This window comes from Chiloscyllium plagiosum, unplaced genomic scaffold, assembly GCF_037043375.1.
Source record: "Chiloscyllium plagiosum isolate Xiang-an unplaced genomic scaffold, Cpla_swu_hap1 HiC_scaffold_8, whole genome shotgun sequence".
In the NCBI taxonomy this organism is placed as follows: Eukaryota; Metazoa; Chordata; class Chondrichthyes; order Orectolobiformes; family Hemiscylliidae; genus Chiloscyllium; species Chiloscyllium plagiosum.
Genome location: NW_028270146.1, coordinates 14,555,199 through 14,573,695, shown reverse-complemented (window position 1 = coordinate 14,573,695; position 18,497 = coordinate 14,555,199). Strand labels below are relative to the sequence as shown.

Here is an 18,497-nt window from a genome sequence, read left to right as displayed (position 1 = left end):
AGGCTGGTACAATTGCAACATTTAAGAGGCATTTGGATGGGTATATGAATAGGAAGGGTTTGGAGGGATATGGGCCGGGTGCTGACAGGTGGGACTAGATTGGGTTGGGATATCTGGTCAGCATGGACGGGTTGGACCGAAGGGTCTGTTTCTGTGCTGTACATCTCTAGGACTAAGTGGAATGCTTTTTGCATTAGAAAAAAATCAATTCTGCCTTGATGAGGGTTTCAGCAGATGAGCTGAGGCAAGAAAGATGACGTGTGACCTGACAGAGGGGGACAGAAGCATTCTGTGACATTGAGGATATTATATAAGGTCGTGGTCAGCTCAGCTTGGACTTGAACATCACACAGTGGTGGGAAACAGTTTGCTGCATCCCAAGATGGTGGCCAGGGACAGGGATAACATCACTGACAGGGAATTGCATTTGTGGCAGGAGCAAGCCTCTCTGATGTCTCAGTGTTTGGTTGGAGGAAATTGCAACTCATCCAAGATTGCATGTTGGAAAAACAGTCTGACGAAGGAAGGAGATGTAAATTAAAAGCATGTGGTGAGTTACAAAGAAGGAATGTTTCTCAAATAATACATCCAAATAATTAAAGACAAATAACTAAATTAAATACAAGTCCTTATTTTATCCTATGAACACATTCAAAGGTAGTTCTGCTCATCAGTTGGAATATGCAAAACATTTTTCTATGCAATGATCCTTTTTAGAAAAGAGGACTGAAGGAAAACTCTCAACCTTTATCCTGCAGGCATACAATGTTTTTAATTCAGTAATAGTCAAGATATTTTGCAACACAAATGTGTGCGCATATGTATCGTTTAAAACAATGAAAAACACAAAAAAAACCACCATACTGCAGAGGTATGCATTGCACTAAAAAAAAGTTTCCAAAAACAAACTAGGGTTACCATTGAGCCTGAAACCAAAGGAAAGAAAGGCAATGAATATGCATAATGTTGAGCTGTTGACCTAGTCACCTTGGTTATTACTGTTTATGGAAATATATAACCCAACATAATATTCAAATCAGAAAGAAATTCTTTAAAGATTATGAGAATAAATAAATTGAAAAGTCATTTCAGTTTTTATTCATCACACTTCCATCACTTTCATAGATATCAACTACTTGCTGTGATATAATTTCACAACCTCCAATATTTTATAGTGATCGTTATTCACGTCAAATTCCACGCCAAGAGTTAGCAGACTATTACTTTCCCCTTGTGCACATAACTAAAGATTACCACCTTGTATTCACCCCGTATTTACAAAGGCAATGTATCAGTTAGAAACAGAGGTGATTTCTACAGACCCGAGCCAAGATCTGCGAACTCCACAAAAGTTAATCATCTGGTACACGTAGCTTAGTCTTACAGTGAAATATGTGACCATCAACGAAAGAAATCTGGTGTAATTACAAGTTATAATTTTATTTTTATTTTTTCCTCTACCATATACTTGTACTTCTGCAGATGGCAACAATTTCAGATTTTAGACCAATTCTGAATAGTGAGACATAATCCACAGAAAACTGAAAATTATGTCACTGTCACACTAGAATGAAGCATCCATGATACAGGCTATATATACAAAGGCATGTGTCAGTTTTTAATGTTTCATTGCATTCTGTACTACAGATGGCATATATTGCTGCAATTCACAAAGAGCAGAATTAGAATATGACTTCACGGTAAAGACATTAAATGTAAATTAGCTCAAAGAAATGTGGTAGCAAGTTTTACTACACTGCGAAAAATACGTTCAGGTTACAAATATCATGCCACAAGTGATTACTTACAAAATTTATCTGCAAGGCACAACAAAGTACTCAAAATCAAAATGGTTACACTGAAATTTCGACAAGTATATCATGCAATCAATCTCACTGTTACTACTCAATAATGGCCAGCAAATATCCATCTTAAGAACATAAGAAATAGGAAGAATTGGCCATTTGGCTTCTCAAGCCTGCCCACTATTCATAGCTCATCTATCCTTTGCCTCAGCTCCTCTTTTGTGTCCGCTCAGCATAGCCATCATCTTCCTGATATTTCAAAGTCTACCAATTTCATTTTTCAGTGATCGAGCTTCGACAATACTCTGGGGCAGAGAATTCCAGACATTCTGAGAGAAGGAATGTTCTCATATTTCAGTTTTAAATGAGTGCCCCCTTTTTGTGACCAACTGATCACTGGCATCCAACTTATTGGTCACAAAATACATCTACTCTCAATCCGATACCATGTGAATTGATCATAATGTTATGACAGAAGACTAGAAAGCTAACCTTATGCTTTCTTGTTTTAAACAAAGTTTCCCGCATTGACATGTCCTTATTCAAGTGAGCAATTGGGGGATCAAAGTGCTTTGTCCACTAAACCAATAAAACATCAAGCTGAACTCAAATGACTGAACAGAGTAGAATTCCAAACAGAAAATGGTGTTGCCAGGTTGCATTTGTGGAGACAGATCAGAGTTAATGTTTCAAGTCTGGACATTTTGGGTTTTATGTTTTGAGTGCCAGGGCATGGAAAGATGTCAAAAGGTAAGTTACAAAAATCTGTGAAAAGGTTGGAAAGCATGAGTTATTTCAAACAATAATCAATTTTTACTTTATTAAGCTTTGCTTACAATGCAGTCTTCGCCATGCTGCAGCACCCTTTTATAAATCAGGAAATTGCTTTGCTGAACTCAATTTGTTTTTCTTCATCTACGAATGTGGATGTCACTGGCTAGGCCAGTGTAGGTTGCCCATCCCTAATTGTCCAGAGGACAGTCAACAGTCAGTCAATCACATTGCTATTGGTCTGGAGTCACATGCAGATCAGACCAGGTAAGGATGGCAGATTTCCTTCCCTAAAGGAGATCAGTGAACCAGATGGGTTTTTCTTGACAATAGTTTGATGGTCTCTTAATCTCAGATTATTACTGAATTCAAATTTCACCATCTGCTTCAACATAATTCAGAGCATCTGGACTCTTGCCATTTTAGAATCATGGAAATTCAAAAAACAGGGGGCCATTTGCGCCTACTCCACCATTCAATCTGAACACGTGATCATCAAACTCAGTACCTTGTTCCCATTTTCCCCCCATACACTTTGATCTCTTAGCCCCAAGAACTATATCAAATTCATTCTTGAAAACATTCATTGTTTTTGTCTTTTAATGCACAGTAAGACCCGACCCTGTCCTTATTTCTTTGCAGTGAAATGCATATTATAGATGCATTTAAAAGGGGAGAATAGATAAGCCTCTGAGGCAGAAGGAAATTGGCTTGAGTTAGGAGGAGAAAAGAAATTGTTTTTCATTCTTGACAAGTAAGAGACTGGAGGAAGCAAATGGAGCATAAATATCCCCATGCCTTTTTGTCCTGATAACTGTTGCATTGAAGCTCAATAGAAGCTCTGAAACAATAACAGAAATTGTTGGCGAAACACAGCAGGTCTGACAGCATTTGTGAGGAGAAAGCAGAATTAACATTGAGTCACAGAGTCATGGAGATGTACACCACAGAAACAGACCCCTCAGTCCAACTCATCCATGCTGACCAGATATCCAAACCCAACCTAGTCCTATTTGCCACCGGTTGATCCATATCCCTCTAAACCCCTCCTGTTCATATACCTTTTCAATACTGTAATTGTACGAGCCTCCACCACTTCCTCTGGCAGCTCATTCCATACACACACCAGCCTGTGTGTGAAAAGGTTGCCCCCAGGTCCCTTTTACATCTTTCCCCTCTCACCCTAAACCTATGCCCTCTAGCTCTGGACCCCCCTACCCCAGGGAAAAGACCTAGACTATTTATCCTATTCCTGTTTCTCATGATTTTATAAATCTCTGTAAAGTCATCCCATAGCCTCCGACGCTCCAGGTAAAACAGCCCCAGCCTATTCAGCCTCTCCCATTCCCACAAATCCAACCCTGGCAACATTCTTGTTCATCTTCTCTGAACTCTTTCAAGTTTCACAATTCCGACAGGAGGGAGACCAGAATTGCATGCAATATTCCAAAAATGGCCAAACAATGTCCTGCACAGCCGCAACATATCCTCCCAACTCCTATACTCAATACTCTGGCCAGTAAAAGAAAGCATACCAAACGCCGCCTTCATAATATGTTCAATCATTCATATAAATGATGAAAAGCAGTGGACCCAGCACCAGTGGCACACCACTAGTCACAAGCCTCCAGTCTGAAAAGCAACACTCCACCATCATCACTCTGTCTTCTACCTTCGTGCCAGTTTCTGTATCCAAATGGCTAGTTCTCCCTGTATTGCATGAGATCTAACCTTGCTAACCGGTGTCCCCTGGAGGAACCCCCTACCTCTATCAGAATTTAACTCTGCTTTCTCCCACAGATGCTGCCATACCTTCTGAATTTCACCACCAGTTTTAGTTCATGTTTCAGATCTCCAACAACCACAGACTTTTAAAAATGTCAATGGAAGCTCATTGGTAAATGAGGCAATTGACAGCCTTCTGAACCCACTGAGATCAGCAATTTTAGATTATATCAACTGATTCAACTCTCCTGCCTTCCACCCCACCACAGATATTCCTATTAGTTCTTTCTTCTGCTTTCCCTGAAACAATACTGTACTTGTTTAAAACCAGTTATATCTGTAGGATTTTCTAATTCTGCATGTTGGTGACAGACTTAATGCAATAACTCAGTTTCTCTTTCCACAGTTGCTGCTTGGATGTACAAGCACTCTCATTTTGCTATTGGTATAATTCTTCCTTTAGACTTGGCCTCCATTTGTAAAGGAACAGTCATGGTGATGCTTTATCTTCAGGTCCAGGGGACATACAAAATAATGTTCACCAGTATTTGGACCACTGCTCTTTTGACATCTGTAAAAAAACTGGACTTTATTTCAACTTGTGCAGTTATAAAATTTATGATAAAATTTGCAAATACAGCAAACGAAGAGGGCATAGTCATATAAAGTGGGCACACATGGTAAATTAAATTTGACAGGTATGTAAAGGGATACTTTTTGGTGGAAAGGAATATTCTGATGAGCGATAGGGTCAAATAACCTGAGAATCATAGAATCTCTACAGCATGGAAACAGGCTATTAGGTCCATCACGTTCACATCGATCCTCCAAAGGGCATCCCACCCAGACCCTCCCAATTCCTGTAATCCTGCATTTCCCATGACTAATTCACCTGCACATCCCCGGACACTATGGACCATTTTACATGGTCAATCCACCTAATCTGCACATCTTTGGACTGTGGGAGGAAACTGGAGCACCCAGGGCAAACCCATACAGACACGGGAAAAATATGCAAATTCCACACAGTTGCCAGAGGTTAGAATCAAACCTGGATTCCCGACGCTGTGAGGCAGTGATAACCACTGAGCCGCTTTTTCCTCAGTTGCGTGATTTTTGCACTCGAGATTCTAGGTAGAAATCATCTTGTGTGCGCAATGTACCAGGACCCACCAAACAAAACATTCATTGCTTCAGGACCTTACCAGTCCTATCAAATATCTGTTTACAAATATGGGCCCACCACAGAGACTCTATTCCTAATTATTTTATCCGTTGGGTCTTTCACAATATACCAACTAATATAGTACCTAGCCAACTTCAGCTTATGCTGTTACACTCAGAACAGACACCAAAATGTAAGATCAGTCAGTACAATTGTTTAAATGTATTTTCGCCTTGCTGCTTGGAAATTTTTACCAGACCTCTACAGTTTGGACCTGATTCTTCTTGTTGAAGTTGGAAATGATAACTTTGAATTTATACAATAAACTCCAATACATGAATTTCCAGATCTTGCTGCACCGACAACAAATACTTCAGATTTTGTATCTCTGTACAGTCATTTGCATTGAGCTAGCTAGTTCTGTGGATTGGTGGACAAAACACTCAACAAAATAGAACAACATTTAATCATTTTAACATCCCAGTTAGAAACCGTGCAATGATGTATGCAATCTTGAAATTCATTTTTATCAGAGACAATTGCTAGCAAAAATACATTAATCCTGGAGTGTTTTCTCTTACCTTGGAGCGCTCCATTCTTCTTAAAGAAAGCACTTCCTGGCCAACGGGGTGGACTTGATGTGCTATAAAGTAAACACAAATTATTTAAGGAATTTTTTTCTTAATTCATTAAGTCAGAATGAAGCATTTCCAATTAAATATGGGAAAAAATTTATAAAAAATTATGAAGTTGTTCACAAGCTTTTCAAAATTTCATTCAACCCAAATAGCAATTCACAACAATTAAAACCATTTTTCTGTTCACAGTAAGGGTTAAACCAACATTTGGAGGCTATTTATTAAGCAAATATCAAGAGAAGATCCAGTGGGGAATCAATATATGGATGCTGAAAGCTTTGCCAAATGTTTAAGACTCTTCCACAACCAAATTGCAACCACAACAACAAAAACACAAACAATATACATATAGCTTGGGAGAGGAGGAGGAAAGTTGCACTTAAGTAACAGAATCACTAAAATTATGAAAACAAATCAACTTTAGTGCAACCAAATGACTTTATGTACTACTAGGAACAACATCTTCATAGTTCAGTTGCTTACTCCCCTTTTGATGTAAATAAGTTTACAGCTCAGTTGTTGAAACAATCCCAAAATAAAAACTGAAGCAAGCTGAGCTCCTTTCTTAATCAAGATTAGTGGCGCTGGAAAAGCACAGCAGGTCAGGCAGTATCCAAGGAGCAGGAAAATCGACGTTTCGGGCAAAAGCCCTTCATCAGGAATGAGGCAGGGAGCCTCTGGGGTGGAGAAATAAATGGGGGGGGGGGGGCTGGGGCTGGGGAGAAGGTAGCTAAGAGTACAAGAGTAGGTGGATGGAGGTGGGGATGAAGGTGATACGTCGGAGAGGAGATTGGAGCAGATAGGTGGGAAGGAAGATTGGCAGGTAGGACAGATCATGAGGGTGGTGCTGAGCTGGAAAGTTGGAACTGGGGTGAGGTGGGGAGAGGGGAAAATGAGGAAACTGATAAAGTCCACATTAATGCCCAGGTGTTGAAGTGCTCTGAAGTGGAAGATGAGGCGTTCTTCCTCCAGGTGTCAGGTGGTGAGGGAGCAACGGTGGAGGCGGCCCATGACCTGCATGTCCTCGGCAGAGTGGGAGGGGGATTTGAAATGTTCGGCCACGGAGTGGTGGGGTTGATTGGTGAGGGTGTCCTGGTGACAATCCCTAATACACTCTGCAAAAAGGTTTCCAGTCTCCCCAAAGTACAGGAGACCGCATTAGGAGCAACGGATACAATAAATGACGTGTGGAAGTGCGGGTGAAACTTTGAGGGATGTGGAAGGCTCCTTTGGGGCCATGGTTGGAGGCGGGGGGGGGGGGGGGGAAGAGAGGAAATGTGGCCGCAGGTTTTGCAATTCCTGCAGTGGCAGGGGAAGGTGCCAGGAGGGAAGAGTGGGTTGTTGGGAGGTGTGGACCTGACCAGGTAGTCACGGTCTTTGTGGAAAGTGGATTTGGGTGGGGAGGGGAATGTATCCCTGGTGGTGGGGCCCATTTGTAGGTGGTGGAAATATTAGCAGATGATGTGGTTTATGCGGAGGTCGGTGGGGTTCATCTGGACCATCTCCCCTTCCTGGGGAGCCTCATCTTCCGCCTCAGAACAATTCAACCCCAGAGCATCAATGTGGACTTTACCAGTTTCCTCATTTCCGCTTTCCCCCACCTTATCTCAGTTCCAACCTGCCAGCTCAACACCACCCTAATGAAGGGGGGGGGGGGGGGGGGGGGGGGGGGAGTCTCAGATACAGTCACATAGATGGGTTAACTCCAGGAAGGGTAAGAGAGGTAGGCAGCTAGTGCAGGAGTATTTTGTGGATATACCCATTTCAATCAGGTATGCTGTTTTGGAAAATGTAGGGGATGATGGATTCTCAGGGGAACGGAGCACGAACAGCCAAGTGTCTGGTGTTGAGACTGGCTCGAATGCAACGAGGGGTACGTCGGCTTCCAAGAGATCAATTGTGTTAGGGGATTCTTTAGTCAGAGGTACAGACAGACGTTTCTGTGACCAGCACAGAAAAAGCAGAATGGTGTGTTGTTTCCCTGGTGCCAGGATCAAGGATGTCTCAGAGAGGGTGCAGAATGTTCTCAAGGAGGAGACGGACCAACAGGAGGTCATTGTCCACATTGGAACAAACGGCTTTGGAAGGGAAAAGGTCGAGACTCTGAAGGGAGATTACAGAGAGTTAAGCAGAAATTTAAAAAGGAGGTCCTCAAGGGTAGTAATATCTGGATTACTCCCAGTGCTACGAGCTAGTGAGGGCAGGAACAGGAGGATAGAGCAGGTGAATGCATGGCTGAGGAGCTGGTATATGGGAGAAGGATTCACATTTTTGGATAATTGGAATCTCTTTTGGGGTAGAAGTGACCTGTACAAGAAGGACGGATTGCACCTAAATTGGAAGAGGACTAATATACTGGCAGGGAAATTTGCTAGAACTGCTTGGGGTGATTTAAACTAGTAGAGTGAGGGTGGGGTGGGAGGGTGGGACCCAGGGAGATAGTGAGGAAAGAGATCGATCTGAGACTGGTACAGCTGAGAACAGAAGTGAATCAAACAAACAGTCAGGGCAGGCAGGGACAAGGTAGCACTAATAAATTAAACTGCATTTATTTCAATGCAAGGGGCCTAACAGGGAAGGCAGATGAACTCAGGACGTGGTTAGGAACATGAGACTGTGATATCATAGCAATTACAGAAATATGGCTCAGGGATGGACAGGACTGGCAGCTTAATGTTCCAGGCTACAAATACTACAGGAAGGAAAGAAAGGGAGGCAAGAGGGGAGGGGCAGAGGCATTTTTGATAAGGGATAGCATTACATCTGTGCTGAGGGAGGATATTCCCTGAAATACATCCAGGGAAGTTATTTGGGTGGAACTGAGAAAAAAGAAAGGGATGATCACCTTATTGGGATTGTATTATAGACCCCCCAATAGTCAGAGGGAAATTGAGAAACAAACTTGTAAGGAGCTCTCAGCTATCTGTAAGAATTATAGGGTAGTTATGGTAGGGGATTTTAACGCCAAACCTCGACTGGGACTGCCATAGTGTTCAAGGTTTTGATGGAGAGGAATTTCTTAAGTGTGTACAAGACAATTTTCTGATTCAGTATGTGGATAGAGAAGGTGAAAAACTTGACCTACTCTTGGAAAATAAGGCAGGACAGGTGACTGAGGTGTCAGTGGAAGAGCACTTTGGGGCCAGCGACCATAATTCTATTCATTTTAAAATAGTGATGGAAAAGAATAGACCAGATCTAAACGTTGAAGGTCTAAATTGGAGAAAGGCCAATTTTAAGGGTATTAGGCAAGAACTTTGGAAAGCTGATTGGAGGCAGATGTTCGCAGGTACAGAGACGGCTGGAAAATGGGAAGCCTTCAGAAATGAGATAACAAGAATCCAGAGAAAGTATATTCCTGTCAGGGTGAAATGGAAGGCTGGTAGGTATAGGGAATGCTGGATGACTAAAGAAATTGAGGGTTTGATTAAGAAAAAGAAGGAAGCATATGTCAGGTATAGACAGGGTAGATCAAGTGAATCCTTAGAGGAGTATAAAGGAAATAGGAGTATACTTAAGAGGGAAATCAGGAGGGCAAAATGGGGACATGAGATAGCAATGGTAAATAGAATTAAGGAGAATCCAAAGGGTTTTTACAAATATATTAAGGACAAAAGGGTAACTAGGGAGAGAACAGGGCCCCTCAAAGATTAGCAAGACGGCCTTTGTGTGGGGGAGACACTAAATGAATATTTTGCATCAGTATTTACTGTGGGAAAGGTTATGGAAGATCTAGACTGTAGGGAAATAGATGGTGACATCTTGCAACATGTCCAGATTACAGAGGAGGAAGTGCTGGATGTCTTGAAACGATTAAAAATGGATAAATCCTCAGGACCTGATCAGGTGTACCCGAGAACTCTGTGGGAGTGATTGCTCCCACAGCTAGAGAAGTGATTGCTGGGCCTCTTGCTGAGATATTTGTATCATCGATAGTCACAGGTGAGTTGCCGGAAGACTGGAGGTTGGCTACCGTGGTGCCACTGTTTAAGCAGGGCGGTATAGGCAAGCCAGGGAACTATAGAGTGTTGAGCCTGACCTCGGTGGTGGGCAAGTTGTTAGAGGGAATTCTGAGGGACAGGATGTACATGTATTTGGAAAGGCAAGGACTGATTAGGGATAGTCAACACGACTTTGTGTGTGGGAAATCATGTCTCACAAACTTGATTGAGGTTTTTGAAGAATTAACAAAGAAGATTGATGAGGGCAGAGCAGTAGATGTGATCTATATGGAATTCGGTAAGGCATTCGACAAGGTTCCCCACGGGAGACTTATTAGCAAGGTTAGATCTCACGGAATACAGGGAGAACTAGTCATTTGGATACAGAATTGGCTCAAAGGTAGAAGACAGAAGGTGGTGGTGGAAGGTTGTTTTTCAGACTGGAGGCCTGTGACCAGTGGAGTGCCAAAAGGATTGGTGTTGGGCCCTCTACTTTTTGTCATTTACATAAATGATTTGGATGCAAGCATAAGAGGTACACAGTTAGTAAGTTTGCAGATGACACCAAAATTGGAGGTGTAGTGGACAGCGAAGAGGGTTACCTCAGATTACAACAGGATCCGGACCAGATGGGCCAATGGGCTGAGAAGTGGCAAATGGAGCTTAATTCAGATAAATGTGAGGTGCTGCATTTTGGGAAAGCAAATCTTAGCAGGACTTATACACTTAATGGAAAGGCCCTAGGGAGTGTTGCTGAACAAAGAGACTTTGGAGTGCAGGTTCAGAGCTTCTTGAAAGTGAACAAGGCGTTTGGTATGCTTTCTTTTATTGGTCAGAGCATTGAGTACAGGAGTTGGGAGGTCATGTTGTGGCTGCACAGGACATTGGTTAGGCCACTGTTGGAATATTGCGTGCAATTCTGGTCTCCTTCCTATTAGAAAGACGTTATGAAACTTGAAAGGGTTCAGAAAAGATTTACAAGGATGTTGCCAGGGTTAGAGGATCGGGGCTACAGGGAGAGGCTGAACAGGCTGGGGCTGTTTTTCCTGGAGCATTAGAGGTTGAGGGGTAACCTTATAGAGGTTTACAAAATTATGAGGGGCATGGGTAGGTACAATAGACAAAATCTTTTCCCTGGGGTCGGGGAGTCCAGAACTAGAGGGCATAGTTTAGGGTGAGAGGGGAAAGATATAAAAGAGACCTTAGGGGCAATTTTTTCCACACAGAGGGTGGAACGTGTATGGAATGAGCTGCCAGAAGATGTGGTGGAGGCTGGTACAATTGCAACATTCAAGAGGCATTTGGATGGGTATATGAATAGGAAGGATTTGGAGGGATATGGGCCGATTGCTGGCAGGTGGGACTAGATTAGGTTGAGATATCTGGTCGGCATGGATGGGTTGGGCCGAAGGGTCTGTTTCCATGCTGTACATCTCTCTGACTCTATGACTGCAATTTCTCCTCCCAAATGATCAACAATGCCCTCCAGCTTATCTCCTCCACTTCCTGCAGCTCTGCCCTGGAACCCCATCCCTCCAACCACAACAAGGATTGAACCCCACACCCCAGTCCTCACCTTCCACCCCACTAATTTCTGGATACAGTGCATTATCCTCCGCCATTTCTGCCACCTATAATCACCCCATCACGAGAGATTTAGAGTAGATTCCATACAATGTGGAAACAGGCCCTTCAGCCCAAAAAGTCCACAATGACCCTCTGAAGAGTAACCCACCCAGACCCATTTCCCTCTTGACTAATGCACCTAACACTAGCATTGCCAAATCACATGACCTACACATCTTTGGACTATTTCCCTCCTCACACCTATCTGCGTTCCTCAGAAACCATTCCTGCCATGACTCCTTCGTTAGGTCTACACACCCCACCCTCCAACCCAGCACCTTCCCCCTGCTGCAGCAAGAGATGTACAACCTGCATCCGCACCCGGCATCCTCACCTCTGTCCAAGGCTCCAAGAGGTCTGGCAGAAATTTTCCTGCACATCCAAACACCTCATTTGCTGTGTCCGTTGCTATCAATGTGGTCTCCTCTACATTGGGGAGACAGGACGCCAACTTGCGGAATTTTGCAGGGAACATCCCTGGGGCACATACACCAAACAACCCCATTGCCCTGTGGCCGAACACTTCAATTCGCCCTCCCACTTCACCAAGGATGTGGAAGTCCTGGGCCACCTCCACTGCCAAATCCAAGCCACCTAGTGACTGGAGGAAGAACGCCTCATCTTCCACCTTGGAACCCTTTAACCACACAGTAGCAACATCATCTTTGCTAGTTTTCAAATCTCCACACCCCCACCTCCATCCCAGATCCAACTCGGCACCACCCTCTTGACATGTTGCATCTACCCATCTTCCTTCCCACCTATCCACTCCACCCTCCCTACCGAACTATCGCAATCAATCCCCACCTGCACCTACCTATTGCCTTCCCAGCGACCTTCTCCACACCCCACTCCCACCCTCCTATTTATCTCTCAGCCCGCCCCTCACATTTACTCATGAAAGGTTTATGCAGGAATCGTCAATTCTCCTGCTGCTTGGATGCTGGCTAACATTGTGCTCTTCCAGCACCACACCTTTCAACTCTGATCTCTAGCACCTTCAGTCCTCACTTTCTTCTCACGGCCTAACTGATGTTTTATAAAGTTGTAACAAGACTTCCTTGCTCTTAAAGTCTATGCCCCAATTTCTGAAGGCAAGCATCTCTTGTGCCTTCTTCACTACCTTATTCATCTATAATGATATCTTTAGAGCTCAATGGACTTGTACACCAAGGTTTCTTCCCCAGAACCTCTAAGGACCTCCCATATATTATGTATATCCGTATTAGACATCCCAAAATGCATTACCTTTCACTTATCGGGATTAAATTACACCTGCCATTGCTCTGCCTCATTTGCCAGTTGATCAATATCAGACTGTACCCTGAGACCAACCATCCTTGCTATCAATAACACCACCACTTTTTCTGTCAACTGCAAATTTACTAATTATATGGTTTACATCCAAGTCATTCATGTACATACCAAACAGCAAGTGTCCCAGCACTGATTTCTGTGGGTATGCTGCTGGGCACAGGCTTCCAATCATAAAAACAGCCTCAGCCATTATCCTTTGCCTCCTATTTCTAAGTCAGTTCTCAATCCAAGTTTGCCAACTTGTCTTGGATCTCGTGGCTTTTATCTTTGAACAATTCGTCTCTGTGGAACTTAGTCTGTGTCAAAATCCATGTAAACCACATCAACTGCACTGTCCTCCTTAATATATTTAGTCACCTTTTGTAAAAAAAAACTTAAGTTAAATTAGTCAGACAGGATTTTCTAATAAATCCATGCTGACTATCCCCAATCTGTTCCTGTCTTTCCAAATATTGATTAATCCTGTTCTTCAGAATTCTTTCCAATAATTCCTTCCCATTGATGTTAGGCTAGCTAGTCTGTAATTACCTGGCTTATTCCTGCTACCCTTCTCAAATAAAGAAACCCCATTTGCTATCCTTCAGCCATCCGACATTTCTCCTTCTGGCTTGCAAAGTATTAAATATCACTGCCAGAGCCCCAGCAATCTCTTCCCTTGTGTGCCAGGCTGCTATGGGAGGCATCTCATCAGGTCTTGGGGATTTATGCACCTGGGGTATGCCAACTAAAACATCTAATATCAGCTTATTCATCTTAATGTGTTCTAGAACCTCACCATTCCAACTGAAATCTCTATCTACAATAACTTTCTCCACTTTGAATGTACAGGTGAGAAGTATTCATTTAAAACCTCACGCGTGACCATTAGCTCCATGCACTGATTGCCCCTTTGGTCTTTTTTTTTCCCCTGGTAATTCTCTTACTCCTAATATACTTAGAAAAAACTTTGAGATTTTCTTTGATCCCATCTGCCAAAGCACCACCGGAAATTGGTAAGATATTAAACAAGTATTTTAGATCAGCGTTTCCCGTGCAGAAGGATATGGAAACTAGAGAACACAGAAATAGTGATATCTTGAAAAATGTCCATATTACAGAAGAGGACATGCTGGACGTCTTAAAATGCATAAAGATGGATAAATCCTTGTCACCTGATCAAGTGTTCTTCAGAATATTATGGGAAGCTAGGGAAGTGATTGCTGCGCCCCTTCGTGAGATATTTGTATGACAAAGGAGTGGTGGAACTTGTCTGTATGGACTTGATACGCCCTTCGATAAGGTTCCACATGGTAGCAAAGTTAGAATCCAGGGAGAGCTAGCCATTTGGATACAAAATCAGTTCTAAGCTAGGAGACAGGTGGTGGTGGAGTGTTTCTTTTTGGACTGGAGGCCTGTGATCAGTCGAGTGCCACAAAGATCGGTGCTGGGTCAACTGCTTTTTGTCATTTGTATAAATGATTTTTACACACAGAATGGCAGGAGTCTGGAACAAGCTGCCAGAGGTTGTGGTGGAGGAGATACGATAGGGGCTTTTAAGAGACTTTTAGATAAACACATGAACATGCAACAAGTTGAAGGATATAGTAGGCAGAAGGGGTTAGTTTTAATTTGGTGTCACATTTGGCACAGCATCCTGGGCCGAAGGGCCCATTCATGTGTTGTATTGTTATATGTTCTATGTTCTTTTTACATGTGACTGTAAGAGGTATGGTTAATTTGCAGATGACACTAAAATTGTAGTGGACAGCAAAGAAGGTTACCTCACAGTACGACAGAATCTTGATCAGATGGAGTTTAATTTGGATAAATGTGAGGTGCTGCATTTCGGAAAAGTAAGTCAAAGCAGGACTGATAAACCTAATGGTAAGGTCCTAGGAGGTATTGGTGAACAAAGAAGCTTTGGGGTGCAGGTTCATGGTTCCTTGCAAGTGGAGTTGCAGGTAGACACAGTAATGAAGGCGGCATTTGGTGTGATTGCCTTTATTGGTCAGTGCATTGAGTTTAGGAGTTGGGAGGTCATGTTGCGACTGTACAGGGCATTGGTTAGGCCACTTCTGGAATACTGCATTCAATTCTGGTCTCCCCGCTATAGGAAGGATGTTGTGAAACTTGAAAGGGTTTAGAAAGGATTTACAAAGATGTCGCCAGGATTGGAGATTTTCAGCTATAGAGACACACCGAATGGGGTGGGACTATTTTCCCTGGAGTGTTGGCGGCTGAGGAGTGATCTTATAGAAGTTTACAAAATCACAGGGTGAATACCAAGTTATTTTTCCTTGAGTGGAGCAGTTCAACACAAGAGAGCATAAGTTTAAGGTGAGAGAAGAATGATTTAAAAGGTGCCTAAGGGGCAACTTTTCATGCAGAGGGTGGTGCATGTGTGGAATGAGCTGCTTGAGGAGGTAGTGGAGGCTGGTACAATTACAACATTTAAAAGGCATCTGGAAGGCCACATGAGGGTTTGGAGGGATAAAGGTCAAATGCTGGCAATTGGGACTAGATTAATTTAGGATATCTGGTCTTCATGGGCGAGTTGGACCGAGGGGGTCTATTTCGTGCTGGACATCTCTTTCACTGTATGACACAATATTTTGTGCCTTTTGTTTGCCCTCCTAATTTCCTCTTCACACAACTTCCCGTACTCTTTACTTCTGAAGGGCCTCCCCTACTCGTAATGTGCTGTAACTGACATATACTTCCTCCTTTTTCTTTCTATCTCTATCCTCTGACTTCCTTGGACTTAATTGACCTTGCCCTTGAAAGAAGCATGCTTTTAACATACTACTGTTAAAAGACTCCCACTTTCCAAATTTAGACTTGCCTGCAAATAACTTCCAGACTGTTTGCCAGATATTGTCCAATGATATTAAAATCAGCCTTATCCCATTTTAGACCCTTCTGCACTATCTTTATCCCTTTCCATAATGACTTGAAACTTGGAGTTATGGTCACTATTCCCAAAATGTTCAATCATTGAAACATTAACCACTTGACCAGCTTAATTCCCTAGGATTAGTCTAGCACTGTCCGATCTCTAGTAGGGCTATTTGTCTACTGGCACAAAAAGCTCTCTTGGACTCGCTTCAAAAATTCCACCCATTTAATCCTTTCACACCAAGGCGATTCCAATTAATGTTAGCAAAGTTGAAATCCCCTACAATTATAACCCTAACGCCTTTCTGAGATTTCCATACATATCTGCTTCTCTAAATCCCTCTTGACTATTGTAAGACCAGTAGTATGATGCTGTCAGCTTATGAAGACTTTTCATGGAAACTAGGCTTTAAATATCATGGATCGTAATTTCCTTTAACATTGAGCTAATAACTGCTGCAGTGATGCATATGTGGTTTTGGATGTGCATTAATGTGAAAGTGTTGGTGTAGCTTTGAAGTCAAAATAATTCACTCATAGCAAGTTGATATTATACATCTCGAATTCACTTCAGTGGCAAGGTACCTTTCGGCAAGTGCAAACTTGTATTTTAAAAGTGCAGATTCATGGTCCATAGACCACTTGAGTACACATTCTAATCTCCACTGGTAAATAACACTACCAGTTTATTGTGTTGACATTTTTCTGTGTACTTTGGCTGTTCTGATTTGCTTCCGTAACACTGGCTACATTTGATTAATTGGTTTTGAGATATTTTGAAATTTCTTGTGACTGCAAAGGACAGTAAATCTCAAGCTCTTTCAGTCAGGGTTTTGACTCTTTAAGAAACAGGGTACTTAGAACATAGCACAGTGCAGTCCCTTCAGCCCTCGATGTTGTGCTGACCTTTTATCCTTCTCTAAGATCAAATTAACCTATATACCCTTCATCGTACTATGTGCCTATCCAAGAGTCGTTTAAATGTCCCTGATGTTTCGGACTCTACTTCCAGTGGTGGCACTGCATACCACGCACCCACCACTCTGTATAAAGAACCTACCTCTGACATCTAAACATTCCACCGAATACCTTAAAATTATGCCCCCTTGCATTAGCCATTTGCGTCCTGGGGAAAAGTCTCTCTCTGTCCACTCTATTGATGCCTCTCATCTTGGAGACCTCTATCAAGTTACCTCTCACCCTTCTTCGCTCCAATGACGAAAGCCCTTGATCCCTCAACCTTTCTTCATAAGACATGCCATGATCCACAAACTCCATCAACAAACACATCGACCTGGACCCAATATACCGGCCACGACAACGGACAGCTGAAACTGACAACCGGAAGTGGCAGGGACAGGCCACTATAAATACCGGAGGAAACACCACAGAAGCGCTTCACAGGAGGCTCCCAAGCACTGAGGATGTCACCTAGACAGGGGACGAAACGTTTGCAACAAATATTTCCAGCTCGGCGAACAGAACCACAACAACGAGCACCCGAGCTACAAATCTTCTCCCAAGCTTTGAATATTCCTGTTGATTTAAAGTAGGATTAAAATATAAGTGAATATTCCAGAGTTTTTACAGTGGTGCACGATTTACTACTTAATGTCAATGAATGCTTTCACAATGCTTAGGAAAGAGAATGTGTTATCTTTGCTGAAATGTCACAGTGAGTGACATGTGAAGTTGAACACTGAAGTAAAGAAATCAATATGGGGACAAAATTGAAGCAGGAAAACGTGAGAAGCCCTATATTTCAAGAAATGATTTGGTAGACAGATGCAGATGTCTTTGGTTTTATTCACAACATATGTACTGTATCAATTACTTGCACAATCTCAACAGATGGGAAATTAATAGCTTCAAAGTAGAAATGGAAGCAGAAACTTCAAAAATACACATTTCAAATAAAAATCATTAACTCAATTGCCAATGATACCCACAAGAGAAAATGTATCTGTAAAAATGGTTGGAGGCTTTATTTTTAAAAATGTAACAAATGTGATGACTCTATCTCAAACTGAACTTTAAGAACTAGACTGGCACATTTGTTATATGTCCTGACAGCTTTGCTGCAAATATTTTAAAGATGATGCAAAGAATAAATGAGCTGTGTGTAAATGAATATTTTATTTGGAGAGGGATCATTTTTTTCCTGTTTGAAACGACTATGATTCAAAACAAAAAGAAAAACATGCAAAGGGGAGATTTGGGAAAGGCTTGTCCACATGTTTCGACAGCTCTGGAGAGAGAATTTAAAAAAAACTGAAAGAACTGTGGATGCTGAAAATCAAACAAAAACAGAACTTGCTGGAAAAGCTCAGCAAGTCTGGCAGCATCTGTGGTCAGATATCAGTCAACATTTTTGGTCTAGTAACCAGTCTTCAGATTTATTTTTTCCAGTTTGTCTAGAGACTTGAAAACTGACTTGATACAGGACTGGAAAAGGCTTTTTTTCAGTTGAGTGTTTCAGCGAAGTGCTTGATTTGTTTTTTAAAAAGATTTTAAGTTGTTTTTATCTTTTGCATGCTTAAGATTAAAATTTGTGTAAGAACAGGTAAGGTGCATTTAAAAGTGTCCTGTAGCTATTCCTCTCTTAAACAGGCATTCCATTCTAGGTACTGGTCTG

At 42.3% G+C, this 18,497-nt stretch overlaps 1 protein-coding gene across 6 annotated transcripts in view; it reads right to left on the bottom strand.

The window, feature by feature from the left end:
* foxn3 (forkhead box N3) overlaps window positions 1-18,497 on the bottom strand; it is a 474,886-nt gene that overhangs the window by 140,186 nt on the left and 316,203 nt on the right. For all 6 annotated transcript variants that reach the window (XM_043696969.2, XM_043696966.2, XM_043696968.2 and 3 more), the window contains exon 4: window positions 6,048-6,109. In XM_043696969.2, the coding sequence (XP_043552904.1) occupies window positions 6,048-6,109 (62 nt within the window). The remainder of the gene's footprint in view (window positions 1-6,047; window positions 6,110-18,497) is intronic.